This window comes from Protopterus annectens, chromosome 15.part0, assembly GCF_019279795.1.
Source record: "Protopterus annectens isolate FY-2018-M chromosome 15.part0, PAN1.0, whole genome shotgun sequence".
In the NCBI taxonomy this organism is placed as follows: domain Eukaryota; kingdom Metazoa; phylum Chordata; order Ceratodontiformes; family Protopteridae; genus Protopterus; species Protopterus annectens.
Window position 1 is genome coordinate 255,194,195 of NC_056749.1, and position 23,243 is coordinate 255,217,437.

At 42.0% G+C, this 23,243-nt stretch overlaps 1 protein-coding gene across 1 annotated transcript in view; it reads right to left on the reverse strand.

Annotated features, from left to right (window-relative positions):
- The window catches only part of ATRX (ATRX chromatin remodeler), a 3,779,564-nt gene that overhangs the window by 235,379 nt on the left and 3,520,942 nt on the right, over nucleotides 1–23,243 (reverse strand). Inside the window, exons 31-32 of the mRNA XM_044057254.1 lie at nucleotides 19,404–19,553; nucleotides 4,642–4,767 (exon numbers count right to left, since the gene is read on the reverse strand). Of these exons, the coding sequence (XP_043913189.1) occupies nucleotides 4,642–4,767; nucleotides 19,404–19,553 (276 nt within the window). The remainder of the gene's footprint in view (nucleotides 1–4,641; nucleotides 4,768–19,403; nucleotides 19,554–23,243) is intronic.

Here is a 23,243-nt window from a genome sequence, read left to right on the forward strand (position 1 = left end):
TCAGGCCGACTGAGGGCTGCTGCAAGCAGATAACCCAAATCTGATGACTGCAACAGTGAAACACGAAGAACATCTGGCAATTTAGCAAAGGTGTATACCTTCTTACCCAATCTGTCTAAAGCCCTAGAATCCCTGTCAGAAGGGGTAGGATTCTTGGCAGTAGTAGCATTAATACCTTTTTGTCCTTGGGGAAATGGTCTCTGGACCCACAGTAGGATTCTTGAAAAGGAATTTGAGAGAGTCTGGTACTCTACAGTACCTGTCAGTTTTCCTGGGAACTGGAGGCAAAGTATCCGGGGGTAAGGCTGGATTCCAAGAAAACATCATCTACAATCTCAAGAACCGGAGGCATAGCTAGAAGCCTGTGCTGATGCAGGTCTAAATATTCCAACTATCTTTTTGGACTGAAAGTATTCCTGGCTTTCCCAGTGGAAATGCTCCCTAAGGGTATGCAGGGTTTCACCAAAAGAAAAATCATCTGGAGGGGAAGCAGAGGGAATGGAATCCTCTGCATCAGAATCCTCATAGGTAGATAAGGGTATGTCCTGGTAGTCAGAAGGAACAGAGATATCAGATTCCTGATCAGAAGGAAAATCAGTTCTAGGTCTCTTTGAGGGGGAAGGCTGGCTTCCCCTAATTAAGGTAATAAGGTCTTCAGCCATTCTAATTATTTGTTTTTGAGGCCTGTGGGCCTGAGAAAGCGCTTTGGTCATCGGTTTCCTAGGCATAGTGCGAACTTTAGGCCTGAGAAATTCAGTACTTTTGGTTTGAAACAAAGTCGTCTGTTTAATATGAAAATCGGTAGGCCTGAATACACCCTCGGAAGCCGGTGCCTGCACAGCGGCTCCGGACCCATCCAAGGTAGAGACATCTGCAGGTTCCATAGTCGAAGAAGCATCTCGCGGCATACCGGACTCCGAATGGGTCTCAGTAGAGGGGTCTGCGAATCTGTAAAAGTGGGTATCAGGGGCTGCGAAAGCGCCTCACTGAGTACCGGCAGACTGGCGACTAGCTTAATGGTAGCATCGTCGGCAGTTTTGGACCTATGTGGTCTGTCTCTGTCTTTATCCTTGCATTTTTTTTTCGGAAGATCGGTAGTCGAATGGCTTACAGACGCCAGTATGGAGATCGAGAGCGAAAGTATTTGGCTACAAAAATTGCCTGACGACAGATAGTTCGGGTGTTGAACAAGGCACAAAACCAACAGAGAGGGATGTCGTGGTCTGGGCCTAAACAGGTGATGCAGTAAGAATGAAAATCTCTATGAGGTATTTGCTTTCCACGGGCAAGACAATTAATTTTTTCTGACATTGGTTAGAGCAAGAAAAAAGGATCCCCAAAGGGGTACTTATCTTTTAGAAGACTTCAGGTCTGAAACTCGAAAATGAAAATTTCAGGAGTCGGACGACCGGCACTTGCGAACTGCTTCTGCTTCGGGCACCACACGGCAAGAAAGACTGATGTAATGGTGTTGGCTGCATGTTTTATAGCCCTGACGACCTGATGTCATGGAAGAAGCGACAGCATCCAACGCAGAAATCCCAAGACACTGGTATTCAGGCCGGCTGAGGGCTACCTGCAGGAAGATAACCCAAATGTGATGACTGCAACAGTGAAACACGAAGAACATCCAGAGGTTTCTGTTTTGTATGTACAATGCTCATCAACAAAAAGTCTTTAACATATTAATGAATGTTTGCCTTCTACAAAGCAAGCTACAGTGATCACCATCTACCAGTTTTGGTATTACGCTAACTACCTTTCTTGCCAAAATTGCTTTAAACTATCTATATTCATGCTTTAGCAATGATACCAAACTACACAATTATGACAAATTTAGATTTTTACCTTCCTTTGGTATGACTATCACTGCAACCTCCTGCTCTGAAACAGGAATCTATTTAGTCTCCTGCAGTACATTATAAAGCTACACTAATCTAGGTAGCACTTTTTTTAATTTCAAGTCTTTTGGATTTCTAATACCATGACAGGAATGGACACCATTCCTATGTCAAACCATGATTAAAGTTCATGTAATTAGTATTGTTTCAATCTTTGATGTTAGCCAGAAGTACTCTTCGCAGCACTCACAATGTGCCCAGTAATGACTCCTCCTGCAATTTGCACAGTTACATTTATCAGTAACATATCCAAGTAAGAATGTAAATTCCTTTTTAAGACCTGTTGCTACTACTACTATTGGAACTGTGTATCATTCTACACTCCCCTCGTTTCTGCCTATAAATCCTTGTATTTTATGACTTTGTGTCTCTCTGTAAGTAAGACACTGTAATCACTGGGTGTAGCAATTTCAGTGCTCAGTGCTACTTTTGTCTTCTTTTCATGGACTACTATATCTGGTTTTCTCTCATCTATTTTTTGAACTGTTGGTAATGGGTTCTCTCATGTGATATAAACTTCATCATTTTCTATAATGCTTTGTGGCTCACGTTTCCAGTGTTTTTCGGCTATGTTTGCAGAATCTCCAATGCAACAGTCTTGCCACGTTATTATGCTTTCCAGTATACAGTCTTTTTGCCATTACTGCATCACACCCAGCAACAAGATGTGTGACTGTTTCCAATTCTGCTTTACAAAACCTACATTTGTCTGTTTCTCCTACATGTTCAATGGACTTTGTAAAACAATGTGTACATAGTCCACTATCTTGGGCCGCCAATATTAACCTTTCATCTTTTGGTTTAAATTCACCTCTCCTTAACCATTCTTGTGCTCGATCCTAATCAACGTGAGGTTCTTCCAAGAGTTTTCTGTATTTTCAACTATATTTACCCTCAGCAACTAGTCTAATTATTTGTTATCTTAATAATAATGGCAGTGTCCGTTTATAAGAGGCTAATTTCAGTTGAAGTACTGCAATTTTTTTTGCAAAAACTCTTACACTCAGCAGTGTGTCTAAAATTCAGAAACAATAATAAGAAAAAAGGTACTTACATATTATCGCAACCAGATTTTTAGCAATAGCGGTTGCTTAACGATCATGAAATATGGTCATTAATAATGTAAAAATGTTGTTCTTTACATTTTAGCTTTTTTTTTGGTTAGATGCTCCTATTCATGTCTGTAAGACCTTAAGTTTGTTTGGTGGTGGACTTTTTCTTACAGATGGGTTTGTGTAATTTCACTGTCACTTGCTCAGGATTGCCAGTGCTGCAACTATTTTATTGCCCAACAAAAATACAAAAGTCTGAATGTTGAATTTAAGAAGCTTGCCTTTTTTGTTCTTTTCCATTTTGGGGGGATCATTTTACCTTTATAGAGTAGGCATTGGAAAAGAGTAGGTAGAGTGGTGTAGCTTTTGTCAAAACACAATAATTCTTACATTACCTTTGGTAATGAAAAGTGTTTCAGCATGCAACTATGACATTTATGACAGCATGTGAAAAATGAGTGGTGCTTAGTGGATTGTAATAAAATATTTTCATTAAGTTACACAGTACAAAACGGTTTATGGGATTTCAAAACCCCAGCCCTACTGCATCACCTACCTGCAAGGCTTGGATTAATAAAACTAAGTTGTTGTATGTTAGTATAGGGTTTAACTGGCTAGACTGGACCCAACGCTTCTTGATCTGTATGAAAAGTGCACACCTGCATTCTGTTACAACCAGTTTAAAACACTTTGCAGTCCATCACACTTTTGCCATGCAATGTACTGTGGACCACTGAAACTTGTAATTGATCCGTGGCTTTGCAGCATATCAAGCTTGTTTAACTTCTTAGTAATCAACCATATTTCATGATCGTTACGCAATCAGTATTGCTGTTAAAAATCTGGTTGCGATAATATGCGTAAGTACTGAAAAAAACAAGGTTTTATTTTTATGTTTGATCCATCATTTTTTTCTTATTATTGCTGAATTTTAGAATCTCTTCTGAGAGCAAAGGTTTTTACAAAAAAAGAATCTGTCATGCTGTAGAAATGAGTCCTTACAAGCAGCCTTTTTATTAAGTAGATTTAAAAAATAAATGGATCTGCTAATGTACACACTGAAATTATTCAGAATGTTAAAAATTAACCTGTGGCCCCTTTCACATGCCCTACAACTTAGTGAAACTAATATCTACTATTCAGCATCGTGAATTACTACTCCAGTTTTATTTCTGTTATGAAGCATTACGAAATTCTTTGTTTAAATCTGTTGAGTCAAACCTGGAACCAGACATCCATTATGGTGTGGAATGTTGCAATTCTTATAGCCTGCACACATCCTTGCATTCCACTGCATTTTCTGAAAAATCAACTTAAACAGCGTAATATAATCAAGGCTTTCTAGTGCAGGACATCCTAGACTAACAATCTTAGTGATATTTTATTAAAAAATAAATTCTTGCCCTTTCTATTTCTGCTTATCATACGTTGGTAAGCCAGTTGGACTACAAAAAGGTCTGTATGCCCTAAGGAGCTATGGGTGTTAACTGAAACTATACAAAAAAAGAAGCTATAGGCTTAATTGAGTTAAGGTCAATACAAACTAAAGAAATAGATAAAAGTACTGGTTCACAAACATACAGCTCATGACTGGAGCAAATGCAATCCACAGAAACATGACATTTTTTTCCAAGTTTAGAACACTTAAATAAAAAAAGGAAGTAAAAGCATCATTTTTTAAAACTTACTTCCAACTGCTGATTGCTCATTGCAGACAGTGCTGCAAGGTTGAAAGGAATGTATGGGTTCTGGTTTGTCAGGTTGGCAGCAGCATAATTGGCCCCAGTTTGCAAATTGAAACGCATAGACAGTCCCTTTGGAGGAAAAAAGATCATTCAATGCTTCACAAAGTAAAAACATGAACTTTTTAATTCCTAAGAATATCAACAGACAAGTCAAAGTATGTGAAAGGAAAAAAAAAGGTTAAAAACAGGCACTTCAGCTTACTAAGAATGCAGGAAAATGATCGATCAGGTAGGTCAAGCAGTCACCGGTCATCAAGAATAATACATTTTGTTCTTACAACATGTTCTACTTGAGGAGTCTTGTTTGGGTTTTTACTTCTGCAGCCATGAAAATTTGGTAGTCCTGAACAAAATTCTGCAATTTTGTGATGTCTTCAAAATCAGCCAAAGCAGACTGCAATGAATGCAATGTATAGGATACTTGGGGGTACTCAACCTGAAAGCACATCAACCAGGGCTTACCTTAGGTAACATGGAGCTGTAAGGTGAAGGACTCAGCAGTATACCCCATGGCATACTCCCCATGGTGCCCCTGTGCTACCCCAACTTCCTAGAGACCCTTATTCACTACTCTCACCCTTTGCTCCTATCCCACTCCGAAGCCTCGACACCCAATATTTTCATGACTCAATTTATCTTCACCCCTCCATTCAGTGCCTAGATTTGGTTTACTGCTTCATACACATCATTTATTATAGAAACTACTGAAGAAATACTGCATAAATAAAATAATTAGACAATACTACACAAGATAAATAATAAACATTAAACAGTTAACAGGTCTGCTTGCTAACTTAATTAGTTACATATCAACGAGCCTGTTATAACATGGCATTCAAATCTACAATGCTCATATGCAACACCACTGATATTTACACAGCAACAACATGCACATACAGAGAAGGGGGTACAGCTAGTGGATCAACAGCACACACAATATAACAAAGCTTATACAATGCTGTAAGCGGCACCCGTGCAAAACAGCATTCCTTAGAACTCTGTACTTAGATATATATCCACATGGCAATGGCTGTGGCAAAGTAGAATTAGTGCAATGCTTCTTCTTAAAATTACACAGTACAACAGGGGGTGGAGAGCAGAAGTAATGAGGATAAACATCAACTCTTCTCTTCCTAATCTCACACACCCAATTCAGGAAAAACTGGGGCAACCACAACATAAACAAAACATTAAGGGCTCTATCTGTGATCACACGATTTAATGAAGTGAAGTTTGGAGAAATGCACCAGTATATCAACAGAAATTTCAAAATCCATTTAACAGAAGTTAGCTAGATTAGCACTGTTTACTTGGGAAGGCTTTCAAAACAAGTCTATTGGAAAAGCTTATACTTGATTGTCACTTGACTTACGATTATGCTCTCCTGAATGACAAAAAGGTCAATCTTTACAATGGTCCTCTTCCAAAAAACCTGTTCTCTGAAATTGCAACTCCAGGAAAGGACTACAGCAGTGTTTCAGCTTGTTCAGCAGAATGTGAACTGTTGATGGAAAAATGCCCATCAATGGCTTCCTATAAGAAGTGAAATGTGCAATTCTGCCAAGTACGACACTTAGAAAAATAAACTGCAACTCAAATAGAAAAGAGCAAATTCCAAAATTTGCTGTTGCACCTTTAAAATGTTTTTGTACACCCCAAAGCAGGGAAGCTGGGGCTCCCCATACTCCAGCTACTTATACATACTGACTTAAGAACTACTATAGGTCAGAGTATAGAGAACAATCCTAAGATCTTGTATTTTAAGACCTAGTATGTACCTCTCTCTTCACATTCAGGTCCACTACTCTGAGGATTACAAGTATAGACACAGATATTTCAAACTGGCATTCTTTGTCTATGGCACAACCTAGATGCACACCACCTCTCTGCTTATAAGGCATGACTGTTTGTCTCCTTGCTAGTTTAGATACTACACAACAAACTTTTTTATCTGAAGAACTGGGTTGCAATACTGGAAGCAACGCCAACATTTTCAAGGGCAGCAAGACTGTCCACAGCTCCAGCTAGTTAATATGAAACCCTTTGACTAAAAAGGACCACAAACCTTGCACTATGTGTTAGCTGAAGTGGGTTTCTCCCCTTTGCTAGTAAAGCAATGGTTCAGCTGGGAAATCAATCAAATGTTCTGTGGAAGTATCCACATCTCTAGGATCCAATAACAGGAGTCTGACACTAGGAAAAGGTTTGCAAAATCATACACTGCCTCTGTAGCCATTGAAACCTTACAGCCCACTGTAATACTTGCATCTTCAGATGTGTAAAAGGTGCTACAAAGATCAAATTAGCCAAAAAATGCAGAAAGTGCACTAAGGTCCAGATTTCCTGCAATAGCAGCTGCAGGACTCCTTCACTATCAGGAACCAAACATGCAAGTTGCTCACACTGAAGCCTATGCAGTTCAGAAGGTGATGAAAATAGTATGTCCACTTCAGGTCCTGCAAAAGTGGGAGCAAAACCTTGACTTAAAAATAAAGACAACTTCTTGACAGCAGAGACTAAGCCTGTCCCCAAGGACTTTGTTAAGGAAAATTGGTTTCTCAAGGAGACCATTTCTTGAGGAGAGCAGATGAGCTCCAAAATGTAGCAGTGGTTAACCACCTCTAAAACCCATGGGCCCTTTGTTAATTATTCTCTAAGCCAGGGCAGACACAAGAAACATCCTGTCATTGGTAGCCACAGACTCTAGTAAGGATTGCTGTTGGTGGGATGCTATGGTACATTCTTGGAAGACATAGTGGGCACTGGTGAGAACACAGGAAATGTGATGCTGAAGTGATCTCCATGGGCACGGAGAAGACTTTTTTCCTCTGTTGAGATTGGCCAGATCTGCGACAGGAGGAGGATGAAGTGGGATCACAGAGGTCTTTCACAGTACGGAGGGTCCTGTTTCCTTGTCAAGAGATCACCAACCAGGTCCTTGAAAGCTTGGTCGAACAGCACTTCCCCTTAAACCAGGCACCCAGGATACTGCTCCTGAGGAGGAGACCTTAGCCAAGTCATTCTGGACAGGAACAATGCATGAGGCTATGTCCCTTACTACACAGTCAGATGAGACAAAGCTGAAGTGAGATGGGGTATGGTTTGGAGTACACCACGGCTGTTGGAAAAGTGAAAAGTTAAAATACTGTGAGGTGAAGTCATAAACTTAAACACCAAGACAATGTGTGGACAAGGAGATCACAAGGAATAAAAGTATAGTAGAAAAATAGGGCACTGAAACCAAAGACCACAAGGATGGCTATCGTGCCAAGAAGAAATTAAAGCACTAACCCCAAATGTTAAAAAATGAGCATTTTGTAACAGTGACACCAGGAGACGACTGCAACCCAGAGAGAATACAATGATTCAGTCTGATAAGCTGCATGACCTAGAGAAGTGAGGAAGGCATACTACTTGAATTATGGGGACAGATCTATGCCTAAGGTGAAGTGTTAGTCAACCAATTAAAAAATGCCTTTCCTACTAAATGACACACCCAGAGACTTGAATTACTTATGCTCTGGACAGACTACACAGGTTGAGGAAGGAGGACAGCCTGTCATCAAAGCAAATGACCCTCACAGGAATGTGTGTTGCTATTAGAAAGCAAAGCAAAACAAAGCAATCAGCAACTGCCATACAATTGCGACTTCCTGGCATAAAGGGTATGATATGGTTCCCTCTTCCTTGTTGATGTACCAAACCACGGTCATACTGTCTTCTTTGGACAGAAATCACCCCAGAGGTAACAATTTCTCTAGTTCCTGCAACACAAGGAAAATTACCTGCATCTCCAAGACATTGATATGACGTCTGGTCTTTTGAGAACTTCACAACCCTTTTGCCATCTTCCCCTTTTAATACCACTCACCCCCCACCCCAAGGAGGAGGCTGTCCATGATTACTACTGCAGCAGGTGGTGGTTATGAAGGGCTTTCCCAAAAGAATGCAGGAAAAAGCTAACCACCATTGTAACTGTTGCTTGAAAAGGTAGGTTATCATAATGGGGATGGAAAGCTGGTGTGAAGTCTGAGACCACTGAGTCATGAGTAGCCACTAAAGTATTCTCATGTAAAAATGAGTGAACTGCACCACCAGAATGGAAGAGGCTATTAACCCGAGAACTAGGTGTGTAGGTGGATGATCAAAGTGGACAAGGGCTTGGATGAAGTCCCTTAATGTTTGAATCCTATCCTTAGGCAAGGATACTATGCACACTGTTACGTCCAGGTGGTAAATGACGACATGAATAGCTTGAGTTAGTTGAAGGATGGAGGTCTCAAAGTTTATGGATATGCCGAAGTAATCTTGGCATTCATTAATGATCGTCTTGTTCGATCAGATAGGTGTCAGTTGTCCAGATATGGAAAAGTACAGTTGTGTATGCTTACCATGAATGTAGATGTTTGAGTGTATTCACTTTTGCAGTCATCACATTTGGGTTATCCCTACCAGGGTAGCCCTCAGTCGGCCCGAATACCAGAGGCTTAGTGTTTCTGCATCGGTTGCAGTCGCTCCAGGACTGACGTCAGGTCGTCAGTAGTATAAAATAAGACCGCCAACGCCATTACATCAGTTTTTCTTGACCTGTCAGGAGCCCCCAAGAGAGAGCTAGGTTATGGTGGAAGAACACCACCAGTAGAAAGTAAATACCTTGTAAGGAGAGAAAGAGACACACAAGGGGGATGGAGGGAGGGAAACCAGGACTACAACAGTGAATACATTTGAACATCTACATTTATGGTAAGTGTACACAATTGTACTATTTTCATGTTTCACTGTTGCAGTCATCACATTTGGGTTGATTCCCAAAGCTGAAGAAAAGGTTGGAGGCAGTCAAGAAGACTGGGGTGGGCTAGGATGCCCTGCAAGACTGCGATGGCAAAGCCTGCCCTGGATTTGGAGAAGATAGGCGGGTGGTAATGCTTGATGAAGGTATGAACTGATGTCTAGGATGCCCTTGGTGGGGACCCCTCTGAGGAAACCTGCAGAGGTGGAGGTTGCTCTGGCAGAATGTGTCCTGACCCCCTTGGGGGGAGATTTCCCATGTTGCTTGTAGCAGAAATGGATGCAGTGTGCTATCCATTTGGAAATGGTTTGCTTGGATATGGCTTTGTCCTCTACTCCTGCAGCAAAGCTGACTAACAATTCATCAGTCTTTCTAAATGATTTAGCCCTGTTGAGATAAAATCTGAGCTGTCTGTGCACATCTAGAGAGTGCAGTATCATTTCCCCCTTGTTTTGTGGGTTAGGGAAAAAGGTGGGCAAATTAATGGATTGGTTGAGAGCCACACTAGACACCACTTTTAGAAGGAAGGATGGGTTAGTCCTGAGGGAGACCCTGTCAGCATGGAAAATGAAGGGCTCTGAAGCCATTAGTGCTTGTAGCTCAGATACTCTTCTTGCAGAAGTGATGGCCAGAAGCAAGGCTGTCTTCCATGAGAGAAACTTTAACTCTGCTAAAGCTGCTGGTTCAAAGGGGGGCAGGGTGAGCTTTTCCAACACAAAGTTTAAGTCCTAAGCTGGGGTAGGTGCTCTTCCGGGTGGCCTCAAGTTGTTAGCCCCTCTTAGGAACTGTTTGATGAGAGGGTGTGAGAAAAGAGGTGGCTCTGTGCTGAAATGAGCAGAGATAGCACAGGCATGAATTTTAATAGAAGAAAAGGATAGACCCTTGTGTAGTAGGTCAGCAAGGTAATCCAGGATGAGAGGTAGGGAGGGCTGTGCTGTCCCGGCTCCCTTAGCCTGGATCCAGGTGCAAAACCTTTTCCATTTGTCAGCATAAGACTTTCTAGTGCTAGGGCATCTGACCTCACGTATAACACCTAGAACTTGTTTTCTGAGAATGGCAGCTTGTGCAGTGGTCAGGGAATAAGCCAGGCTACCAGACTGAAGGTCTGCAATTGGGGATGCATGAATACTACTTCCCTCTGGGTCAGTAGTGTTGGGATCTGAGGAAGATGCCATGGTGACAGGCTACGCAGCAGTGGGTACCAGTGGGCAATCAGGATTGTCCTTGGTTTTTCCTCCCTTATTTTTAGCAGTGCCCTTGTAATGAGCAGTAGTGGGGGAAATGCATAGACCGAGACACTGACCCACTGGAAGGATAGAGCATCCAATTTCCAGGCCTTGCAGTGAGGCTCCCTGGTGGAGAACTTGCTGAGCTGATGACTGGAGTGGGAAGCAAAGAGGTCGACCTTCCGGTTGCCCCATTTCTGAGTTACAAGGGTGAAGGTTCTCTGGTCTAGCTGCCACTCGTGGGTCCAGGAGATTTCTGCTTAAGTTGTCTGCCACAGAGTTTAGAGAGCATGGCAAGAATTATGCTAACAGGTGTAGTTGCATGGCTGAGGCAGTGTGTCAAAGGGTCATGGCGAGCCTGCACAGAGGGTACAAGTGAGTCCCTCCCTGCTTGTTGATATACCAAATCACAATGGTGCTGTCTGACTTGATCAGTAGAGCCCCCGGGGAGAGTAGGGGTCTGAAAGCTGTCAGTGCGTGCTGGACAGCTAACATCGCTTTTTGGCTGATGTGCAGATGTATTTGATGTGGAGTTCATTGGCCCTGTATGCATCTGCCATCCAGGTGTGCACCCCAGCCATAGTCTGATGCGTCTGTGGTGAGGGACTGGGCAGCATGCGGTTATGAGAAGGTAGTCCCTTGTGGTAGCATGCTGCTGCCCACCAAAAAAAATCTTTCCTTAAACAAGGTATCTTTGATATAAGAGTTTCCAGGTCTTGAAAGTGTTGACACCAAAGGCTTTTTACGTACCACTGTAGTTTCCTCATATGCAGTCTATAGAATGAGTAGAATACAAGAAGCCATGAACCCCAGAGCTTGCAGGATTTTCCTTGTGGATAACTGGGGTCTGGTGGATAGTTGAGAGAAATAGACTGTCAGGTAGGTTTGCTTTTCTGGTGTAAGGAATGCCATCTGGGATGCTGTCTCCATGCTTGCACCCAGGAATATAATTTTTTGGGTGGGTAGTAGTTTGAATTTCATTTTGTTGATAGTATACCCTAGGGAGGTCAGTAGGTCCTTTGCAAAGGCCAGGTGCTTGAGCAGCTTTTCCGGACTGTCTGCCTGAACTAGGAAGTCGTCTAAGTATGGTTAAATTTGAATATTTCTTTGCCTGCAAAAAGCAATGACGGGAGCCAGACATTTTGTGAAAACTCTGGGAGCAGTGGATAAGCCAAAGAGAAGCGCAGAGAACTGAAAGTGCAGTGATCCTGCCCTGAAATGTAGACATTTCCTGCATGATTCCCTCATTGGGATGTGTAGGTGGGCCTCTTTTAGGTCTAGGGTTTCTAACCAAGCATCCTTGGAGAGCATAGGTAGTAGTTGCTGGAGGGTGAACATTTTGAATTTTGGTATCACCAGAAAGGTGTTTAGAATGGATAGACAGAGAATGGGGTGCCAGGTGTCCTCTTTTCTGGGTACAAGGAAGAGTCTGGAGTAGAAATCTTGGCCCATCTGTTCTGCAGGAACGTGCTCTATTGCCCTCATAGACAGCAGGGAAAGGACTTGCTTTTTTGCCTCTACCCACTGGTTTGGGGGAAGATCTGGGAACCCTTCTGGGGTTGGGTAGAGTGTGGAAATAAAATCTGTATTCCTGGGACACTATGTTGAGGACCCAGCTGTTGTTGGTAATCGTGGCCCAGGTGCTTGCGTGGAAGGAGAGTTTTCCTCCTAGGGGCAAGTGCAGGTGGGCAGAGGGAGGGGGTGGAAGTGGAAAGTCATTGTGAGTTCTTACCATGAGGGGGTGGCTTAGCACTCCCTGGTTTTGAAGAGGAACTCCATTGCTTAGATCTCTGCATTCCATGTGGTTACTGTCTAGGGGGCCTGCTTCCTCAGGGTCTGGGCTGAGCTGACCTGGAGGAGGCAGGAAATGACCAGCGCTTGGAAGGGCAATGCCTACTGAACCTGGGTGGCTGGACCTGCAGAAATTCCTTAACTGTCTGCACAGATTTAGTTTTATCTTCCATCTTTTTTAAGACCTCCTCTGCCTTGGTGCCAAATAAGTTGTCTTTGTGCAAGGGTGCGTTCAATATTTGGATTTGACATGGTCTGGCAAGGGCTGTTCCTTAAGCCAAGCATGCCTTCTAAGGACAGAACCAGTGACTGCTGCCCTGCAAGATGCTTCTAGGGCGTCAAAACCACATTGTAAGGTGTGCATAGTTTCTTAACATCCAGAATGCATTAACTCTTGTAACTCTATTTTCTGCACAAGCAGGAAAAGATGACATTTTTTTTGAGGAGTTCCATGGTACGTTGCTGAAATTTTAACATATGGAACTGACAATTTAGTGCTCTAATACCAAAAGTAGCAGAGGTGTATAACTTTTTACCCCATCTGTCTAATGCTCAGGAATCTCTATCTGGGGGGGGGGATTCTTTGCAGATGTTGCTTTAATTCCTTTAGGCCCTTGAGAAATAACCTTAGGGTCAGCAGTAGGATTCTTGAAAAGAAATTTGTGAGAGTCAGGGACTCTACAGTACCTGTCAGGTTTCCTGGGAGCAGGAGGGAGGGTGTCAGGAGTCAAACTAGATTCCATAAAAACATCATCCACAACATCCACAACAGGAGGAATGGCCAAAGGTCTGTGCTGTGGAAGATCTAAGAAATCCCAGAGTCTCTTATTAGACTGAGGATAGTCCTGACACTCCCATTAAAACTGCTCCCTTAAAGTATGTAGGGTTTCCCCAAAGGAGAAGTCCTTGGGTAGAGAGGCTGTAGGAATGGATTCCTCTGCATCAGAATCCTCATAAGCAGTGAGGGGTTGCATGTCTTCAAATTCAGATGTATCAGTCATCGGACATCTGTTCAGATAAAACAACTTATTTCGGCTGTTCCCGTCAGGGATCACCACAGCAGATCAACTGCTTCCACTTCTTCCTGTCCTCTGCATCTTGCTCTGTCACACCAACCACCTGCATGTCCTCTCTCACCACATCCATAAACCTTATCTTAGGCCTTCCTCTTTTCCTGTTACCTGGCAGCTTCATCCTTAGCATCTTTTTCCCAATATACTCTGCATCCCTCCTCAGCACATGTCCAAACCAACATAATCTTGCCTCTCTGGCTTTGTCTCCAAACCTTCCAACCTTGGCTGACCCTCTAATATACTTATTCCTAATCCTGTCCATCCTCGTCACACCCAGTGCAAATCTTAACATCTTCAACTCTGCCACGTCGAGCTCTGACTCCTTGCTTTTTTGTCAGTGCCACTTGCTTTTTTGTCAGTGCCACTGTCGCCAACCCATATGTCATAGCTGGTCTCACTACCCTCTTGTAGACCTTCCCTTTCACTCTTACTGGTACTAGTCTGTCAAAAATAAAACTACTGGGGACAAATCTCTTTCTTTTGGAAGGGATAGCTTGGCTTCCTCTGATCAACATTATAAGGTCTTCTGCCATTTTAAGCAGGGGGTTGGGAGGGTGGCCTAATGGTTAAGGTGTTTGCCTTACAAACACAAGGTGCAGGGTTTGAGTCTCACAAGGGATAATTGGCTAGGCTTAAAATGGCTCGCAAGGGCAGTTAGCTTAGTACAAACCTATGAACCTATGAACCTATAAGCACTTGAGACTGAGGCAAGGAAGCAGGTGCCTGAGATTGGGTCATCGGTTTCTTGGGTGTGGTTCATACCCTGGGCCTTAGAAACTCGGTAGTTTTCGAAAGAATGGTAGATGTGAAAGTCATTGGTCTGTGTCGAGAATCGGTAGTGCAAAGTACTTCCTTGGAAGCCAGTGCCTGCTCAGCAGCTCCAGACCCATCCAAGGTAGACATCCACAGGATCCTTAGTCGATGAAGACTCTCACAGCATACCAGACTCAGAAAGGGTCTCTGTAGTGGCCTGCGAATCCACAGAAGTGGGCATCAGGGGCTGGGAAAGCTCCTCACTGAGGACCGGAGAAATGACGACTAGCTTAATGGAAGAATCGTCAGTAGATATGGATCTGTGTGGTCTGTCTCTGTCTTTATCCTTACTTTTTTTCGGAAGACCTGCTGTCGGATGGCTTACCGAAGCCATATCAGAATTCAAGGACTGAGAGCGAAAATGGCTAGCTACAATAAGGGCCCAACGACATATAATTCTGGCGTTGAACAAAGCACAAAAGCGACAGCGGGGGACGTCATGGTCTGGGCCTAAGCAAGTGATGTAGTAAGAATGAAAGTCTCGGTGTGGTACTTGCTTTCCACAGGCGAGACAATTAACTTTTTCTGACATTGGTTAGAGCAAGAAAAAAAGGATCCCCAACGGGGTACTTGGCTTTAGAAGACTTCAAATTCAATTCGGAAAATGAAAACTCAGGTAGCGGCCGACCGGCACTCATGCTAACTGCTTCGGGCTCCTCTGCAAGAAAGACTGATGTAATGGCATTGGCTGCCTTATTTTATACTACTGATGACCTGACGTCAATCCTGGAGCGACAGCAACTGACTCAGAAATACTAAGCCTCTGGTATTCGAGCCGATTGAGGGCTACCCTGGCAGGGATAACCCAAATGTGATGACTGCAACAGTGAAACACGAAGAACATCACTTGAATCCCTTGTAGTCAGAGATGAGCAGCTACCATAGCCATGCACTTACTGAATACATCGGAGGGGGGTAAGACTACAGGGCAACGCTTTGAATTGAAAACAACTGACTCTCAGGAGGAAGCATAGATATATCCTGGATGTCTTGGATATTTTGACATGGAGACAAGCATCCCAGAAATAGAAAGAGCACATCCAACTGTTTGCCTGTAGGCAGGTCAAAAATGGATTGCACTGGGGCCATACTGACCTGAGACTTCTTTACTTTGAGAAACTGACCCGAGGTATTTGTTTTTCTTTGGAACTAAAATGAATCTTGAAAAGAATCTTGACCCTGTCTGATCTGGTGAGACCTCTTGGATGGCTCTCTTCTGAAGGAGAGAGAAAATCTCACTATGGGCTGCCCATTGTTGATGGGGAGGTACATCTGAAGGCAGCTGTCTTAATGGGGGTGGGAAAAGGGAAATACATAACCTCTGGATATAAACCTTCATAATACCCACATCTTGTCTGTCAGAGATCCCCACAGGCTAGTAATAAATTACCAAACCACTCAATCCAAACTAGTCCAACAAATACAGCCACAAATAAATAAAACCACAGAAGAATCAACAAAATCCACAAGAGAGATTTTATTCACTAGTGCCTCGGCCTCAAAGCCTTCAAGGAGTACAAAAGTATCAAGTAATAAATTACCACGGACTGCTCCTCTTGTGGAAACACTCAAATTCTGCAATGAAGCTGTCTGCTGATTTTGAGGACCATCTCACCCTCTGTGTCTGAGCCCATTAAAGACACCACATCTGCAGTAGCTGCCCCTCAAACATGGATTCAAAGGGTTGATGCCTGACCTTTCTAAACCACAGTGAATCAGTCTCTTTTTAGTTTCTATGACCTTTGATGGGTCTCAGAATAGACTCCGATGGCAGAAAGCAATTCCCCATCTTGCTTGCACTTCTGCATCTTCTCCTTCACATAAGGACTAAACAAAGACGATCTATCATAAGGGGCATTTGCAAAGAATGCTTTAAAGCTGTCCTCAAAATCACAAAGGCAAAGCCAGGCTTGACACCTCACCTCATAGTAATGCTTGTTCCTGCAGCATGTGCTGTTCCATGACTGCATTATGCATGACTCTCATGAAGAGGTTATTAACATTCAACATCATTCCCAGAGTGGTCTACAACTGCTTTCTAGAATCTGATGTGGCTGGTCTTGTCAGAGAGGCTAGTGCTTGCTGCTCCAGACCTTTCTGGAAATGATTCATATGGGTGGTGTAGTTTTCAAAGCCCTAAGTATGTATGTATGTGAAAAATACGGCTGCTTTCTTAACCTAGCCATGGCCCTAGATACTTTATTGGTCAATGAACAGCAGCTGTGTCCTCTGTTAGATCTTTTTTTTTTTTTTGTAGCCTTTGTCACAACAACAGAATCCATCACAGAACCCTTGGCCCAAAACAGTCTGTCCTTTGAAGGGTGGGTCTAATAATTTTAATTGGCATGTGGGGTATTAATTTACAGGTGTTGGGTTGCTGCCATGATTCCATAATGGCTAAATCAAAGAGGCAGTCTGCAGAAGGAACCACCCAAGACATAGCAGGGGGTGGGGGGGATGCATGCCATAAGCCTCTAAAAGGATCTCCTTGCCCTGAGAAAATGGATCAGTGGGCCAAGATCCCCTCTGCTGTATTAATTCTAGAATCTCAGCAAAAGTGGCATCTTCCGAAGGGAATGGAGGGAAACCTCTGTAGATAAGAGCATGTGTATGTACCTTTAAGAATCAGTTCCAGATGTAGCACATGCATATAAATGCTGAGCATCTGCAGGCAGCAGCACAGAGAACAGCCAGTGTTAACATGTATGAGTGTGGTTGTCAGTTTGTTTATAAGTTTATTTAAGTTTAAGCTATAAAGCCTCATTTCTGATGTGTGTGTAAGAATGTTCATTTGTTTTATCCTGATCAGACAAATGAGACCCTCTCAAGTTTCTGAGTCAGCGTCTGAAAAGGCTGACTCATGGGGAGTGATGTACCTCCTCCTTGCATGTCCTCTTTTTTTTTTTCCAAAATTTTGGGGGATGCGGAATCAGACTCCTCAGAGGACCCATCCTGTCACTAAGCACTATTTTTGAGACCAGTCCCTTGGCTCTGACCCATGGATGCATAGTGGGGCTGAGATAAAGGAGAAAGGGAGTCACAGGGTGGAAGAGTCGGAGAAAGTCTGCAAATCTGTTTTTGCTGAAGAAGCAATGACTCTTTCCATAACCTGAAAGGCTGTACTCCACCTTGTAACAATGCAATAAGCCTGCCTCAATGGCCTGGTGCACTCTTCATGAGGAAGAGGTAAGTTGCAAAAAGGAGGGCCATTCTGACAACGTAGAAGGCCATGTAAAAGAAATCAGTGTAAGACTACTCTGAAAACAGTACCAAAGACCCTGCATTAAGATGATGGTCCTGAAACAAACTGGACTCGAGAATCTCTGAGTCAATTGTGTCAGATCAAAAGCACCAGGAGCGCCAGTCAATCCTGAGGGAACAGACTTTGGGGGCAAAGTCAGCTCCCAGCCCACTTCTGCCAAAACATGGAGCAGAGAAGGGGATATGATGAGAGATGCGGGGCCAGCCACATCCATCCTTAAGAGAGACGGAGATAAGAAGACACCTGAGTCTTCAAAAATGCCTGTGTGAGATGAAGGATCTGAAGCAATCAGCAGATGAAGGCCAGGAGGGGATGTAAGACCTCTCTCTCTGAAATTCTACTTAATCTTTTGGGTGATCTGTCTGGAATGATAATCATTTCCAACATAGACAGAGCCGATGACTGATAATGTTTTGGATGTCAAAGCCAATAGCAACATGTTTTTAGCCAAAGGAGGAGCTATCTAGGATCCTTGGCTCTTCTCTTATGAGGCTCTCAATCCTTATCTGTCTGTCTTTGTGATTTTCACCTGTCTGAAGCCTTCCTGGACTGGTCAGCCTTGGGGTTAAGAAGTAGAAGCCCTTCCATAATCAATTTGCTCCTTCTATCAGAAAGGGCACAAGGCCTAAAAGCTTTACAGATAGAGCATTCTGCAGTTAAGCCTGTCCACCCCGAAGCACACCACACCACACACAACTCATGGGTGTTGGGGGGGGGGGGTATTTTGTGGCCACACTTCTTGCATTTCCTAAAACACTTATTTATATCCACATGCAAAAAACAGAAATCACACACCAGTGACAACAGTACAAAAACCTAAGTACAAGAATAATGCCTAATGCACTAAACTTTACTAATTTCTAAATTTTTAAATTCTAACGCACCAAGAAGAAACCACCTAACACTAAATAGTGACATTTTATTTATTTATTTTATTCATACTTTTTGACAGAGTTAGTCCCACTAGGTTAGTAACCTCTTTTCAGGGGAAACCTGAGGTGGTATTTGCACTACTAGGGGAAATTTAGCCAGGGCATTGGGGAGCATCTCGTTCTCATTTTGAGAGGTGCCATGTGATCTTTTACATCCACCTGAGCTACTATCAACTCTGGCAGATGGGGCCTCAGTTTAATGTCTTATCAGAAGGAAGACACACTCAGGAGTACAGCACCCTGCCTCTGTCTCCTTTATGCTGTACCGCAGTATCAGCGATCCACCTTCTTGGTGTGGGAATATATCCCATAGTTTTCTGCACCAAAAGCAAATGTGCTACCTGCTGTGCCACTGACAATGCTATCGTTTTTTAAAACAACAGGAAGAATGGGCAAGAACAGACCACGGCCAGCTCAATGCCAAGACGACAAAAAGGAGAACAGAAGAAACAATGCCCCCCCCCCCCAAAGAAAAGTAAGAACCATCAGAATACTAAGGAAATAGTATAATAATAGATAAATAACAATAATACAATAAAACAGAAAAAACTCTGAGGAGCAGCACTCAGTTTATGAAAAAAAAAATTATCCATCCAAATGTTACAATGGGAAACAAAATCTGAGATAGCTTCACACACTAGTGCATTAATGAAAGACAAAAATTAAGAGAGCCTGAGGTTGGAGCACTAGTTTTGCCAGTCTGGATCTGACAAGTGGCTCCAGGACTCATCATTTGGATCAGACAAACACGATGAATAGGATCCTGCTTATTTCAGTACAGATCAAATGCACCAGAAAATAAATACTGTACAGCCTTACCTTCTTTTCTGCTTCATATTCTGCCCAAGCTGCTTTTCTTTCCTCTTCAGTGAGCTCCTCCTCTTCTTTGTGGTCAAGCAGTGAATCATGTTCATGGTAACGTACAATACAATCCTTCTGGGTCTGTAGCAATTCAGCAAGTATGGCATCCTACATTGGGGGAAGAATTACACACAAGAAATTAAACAAAAAAAGGCAGAAGCAATTAGCAATTTTCAGAGGTAAAGATCAGTAGTCCTGCCTTTCTTAACAGAAAAAAAGATACAGTAAGAGACTTAAAACCAACACCTACCAAACAAATGCATCACTGTTCATTGTGTTTGATGGAAGGGCCTATCACGTCATTACTCATTCAGATGATGTTGGTACTCATCAGAAGTCATAAGGGCCACAAAAAAGCAAGAGACTCTTTCTGGGTAATTTTATAAAAAAAAATCATATTTAGGTATGTTTTAACTCGATGACTAGGACCCTTCTTATTTTAGTACTGATGAAATGCACCAGAAAAATAAACACTACAGTCTTACCTTCTTTTCTGCTTCACATTCTGTTCAAGAACCATACTTCTTCCTCTATTACTGACATGCTACATAAATTGATTACTATTTTTGATGATTTCCTTTATTTCTTTCTGATACCTTCAACTTCATCAGAGGTCATAACTTCGTGAAACATCACAACTACTTATATGTTAATAGACTTTGTCAGCACAAAGAAAGATGGTCCATTACAATTTACTGCAGACTGTTTTGCCTGCAATGAACACTTTATGAACCAAAATCCCATATACCAATAAACTGCAGTGGGATAATGAAAAAAAAAAAAAAAACTTTTTTTATCAGTGCTTTTTCAAAGGGCCATGCCCCCTGTACCACCTGAGATTGGGGCTCAGCCTCAACTCCCAATTCAACACCCCGCCTCAGTGGGGTGGCCAACCTTCAAAAAATGTACTAGGACATATTTTAGAGACTGCTTTACTGACAATTAAAAAGGTTATACAAATTTTAAACCAAATAAAGAAATTTCAACATTTGCTCACATATCAAAGTCAAAGTGTTGCATTACCTGCTTTTATTAATTTCATTGACTTCCTTAGATTTCTTTAACTTATCAAATTTGTTGTCATATATTTCTTTGCTGATGGCACCACACTGTGGAAGTGATAAAATGTACATTCATTCTGAAGCAATCTGCAACGCCACTGGCAACATAAATTTCTATGGGGATGCACAAGTCCTTCAATTCCTATACAGAATAATTGTATGATTCAAAGCAGCTCCTAGCTTAACTAAGTTAAAATGCAAGCACTGCTGGCATATTAACACTGCTCACTCTAAACACCATTCATAGCATAATTATATTGTACATCCCAGCCTAAGTTCCACTACCGAACCTGAGTGCAAAGGCTCATGTCAAGCATCAGGTAACATGCTGAAAAAAACAAGGAAAAAAGCATTTTATTTAATTCAGCAGTCTATCCAAGCATGTTTCTCCAATCACCTCTAATCTCTAGATCCTGAATTAAAGCACTAGAAGTGTTTTTCATTTAACATTAGCAATATGGCCAACTAAAAGCACAGTATTCAAGAAAGACTAAATACTTCCCATTAAAAAACAACAACATATCAATAAAATGCTCCATCTTTTAGCCTGATGCCATGGCACACAAGGACGGGTTACTTAACAACCCAGTATGTGGCTCATTACAAGCTTAGCCACTTAAACATATTCAAAAGCTCCCTCTACCCTCAGAGGGGTAATGCAAGACACACAATGTGAGACTGCCATCCAGTTATTTAGGTTTAGCCTGAAGGCGCAAGAGTAGTACTTTGCTTGACATGTTGAGGGAAGTTTGTTTCAGAGGTAAGGGGACATGCTGGTGCTATAAATCTATCATGCCAATGTGTGTTATTCACTGCTGTGAAAGGCTTACTTCCTTTTACCATGTATTTGAGGAATACTACAGTTGCGCTAAGTTTACTTGCTATAACAGTAGATGTTTCAATAAATCACTGTTGTAATAGCCTAAGCTATATGGGTTAAATCCTGCTAAGAATATGATAACCAGCCAGCATCCAAAGCTTCAGGCACCACCTATGCTCTCTAACCACTAATGGGCTTCAGGAGAAATGCATAAAGTTAGTGATTAGGGTGCCAAACCCTCAGCACTTTTTTGCCTCAAAGGAGGGAATCAGAGCCCTGTCTTTCAGGTATATGCTAGAAGCTAAGCAAGCAATAATGCCCAGCAGGGTGTGTGTTAAAGTGTAATTAACGCCCGTCTAGGGGTGTTGTGATGCCCGACACCACAGGTGAAGGGCCTCTACACCCCTGAAAGGGCATAATTACACATTAGCACACACCCTGTTGGGCATTACTGTGCTTAGAGAATGGGCTATCTGTAAAATTGTGTTTTACTTATTTATATATTTATTACTATATTATTTTTTTTAAATATATTTTGGATGTAAAACAGTTCTTCCGCCTAATGTATCAAACTTGCTGTAACACATGTAAACAGTGTCAGAGGAAGCATTTTACATCCAAAATGCATCCTTTTTAAAAAAATATTTAGACATTTGCTTTTGGTCCCTTACTGCTAAATTGGGTATTGAAGTCACTAAATGACGACATACATATGACTTTCAGAATTTCCTTCAGAAAATTCATGTTAACATAAATCTCATTTAATTTACTTTTTAATATTTTTTTAAGCATAACATTTAAAATCTGTTCCTATTTTGGAGCCTTTGTTTCGGGCTTTATCCACATTTCTTGAGCTAAAAGGTTGAGAGGTACGCAAACCTCTTTGCTGCTGCTACCAGTGTTGCACAGATTTCACTCTCTTAGACACCCCCCCCCCCCAACACACACACCTGTAGTTAAGAAAATGCATGAAAACACAAGTCTTATTATTGCAGCAACTTTGTGATTTTTAAAAAGGAACATGTTCCTGTTTTGAGCCTTTGTTCCCTCTATTTTAAGTTTTATTCAATTAACTTATCTAAGAGGTGAGAGGTATGTGTCAGTGTGTTGTCTTCATCATCTCTGTGTATTAGGGTAAAGCATACGGCTTCAGATGGGAGTACAAAATCAAAGTTCCATGCATTTATTTTTGCTCATTTAAAGGTGTTGATTTCAAATAGTCTGTCTAACAAGATGGGGCTAACAGAAATCTAACAGAGGATACAAAGATGCACATATTAAAAGAAATTACTTCATTTATGAAAATTCATTAATTCAGAGGATGATGTCACAAAAGTACTTGTTCAGTCTGGTTAACACACAGTTACCGGTCTGTACTGTCCTTCACGTGGTTGAAAACTAGTTGGTTGAAGCTCATCTCCCTGATACCATTTTAATGATGCTGCTTTTCCTCAAGCATATTTTGTATTCACTGTCTTGACTGCAAGGTTGCAATTTCTAAGGTTACTGTTTTCACCCTTTTAAGATATTATGTTTTTCTAACAGCTGTAATGTAAACCTTTTGACTGCTGCTAGTGTTTGATCATTCTCACTCGTCACTCTCTCCCTCTCTCTCACACACACTTTGCTTTCATGCATGCATTCACACACACAAACAGAAACACACTTTTTTTCGGTTATATTTAGATTTTACACAAGCTAAACAGCAAAAGCGCTTCTTAGTGAGTGTAAAATAATGGCTCAGTCATTCTCATTTTCACTCACATGCGAGCATACACTCACACACACTTCTGTTTTTCATTTTTTTTTTTTAAATATATTTTACACTCGCTAAACAGCAGAAGTGCTGCTTAGTGAGCATAAAATAATGGCGACTGTTAGTTTTTTCAGTCCGAGCTCCATGCCAGCTTGATAAGC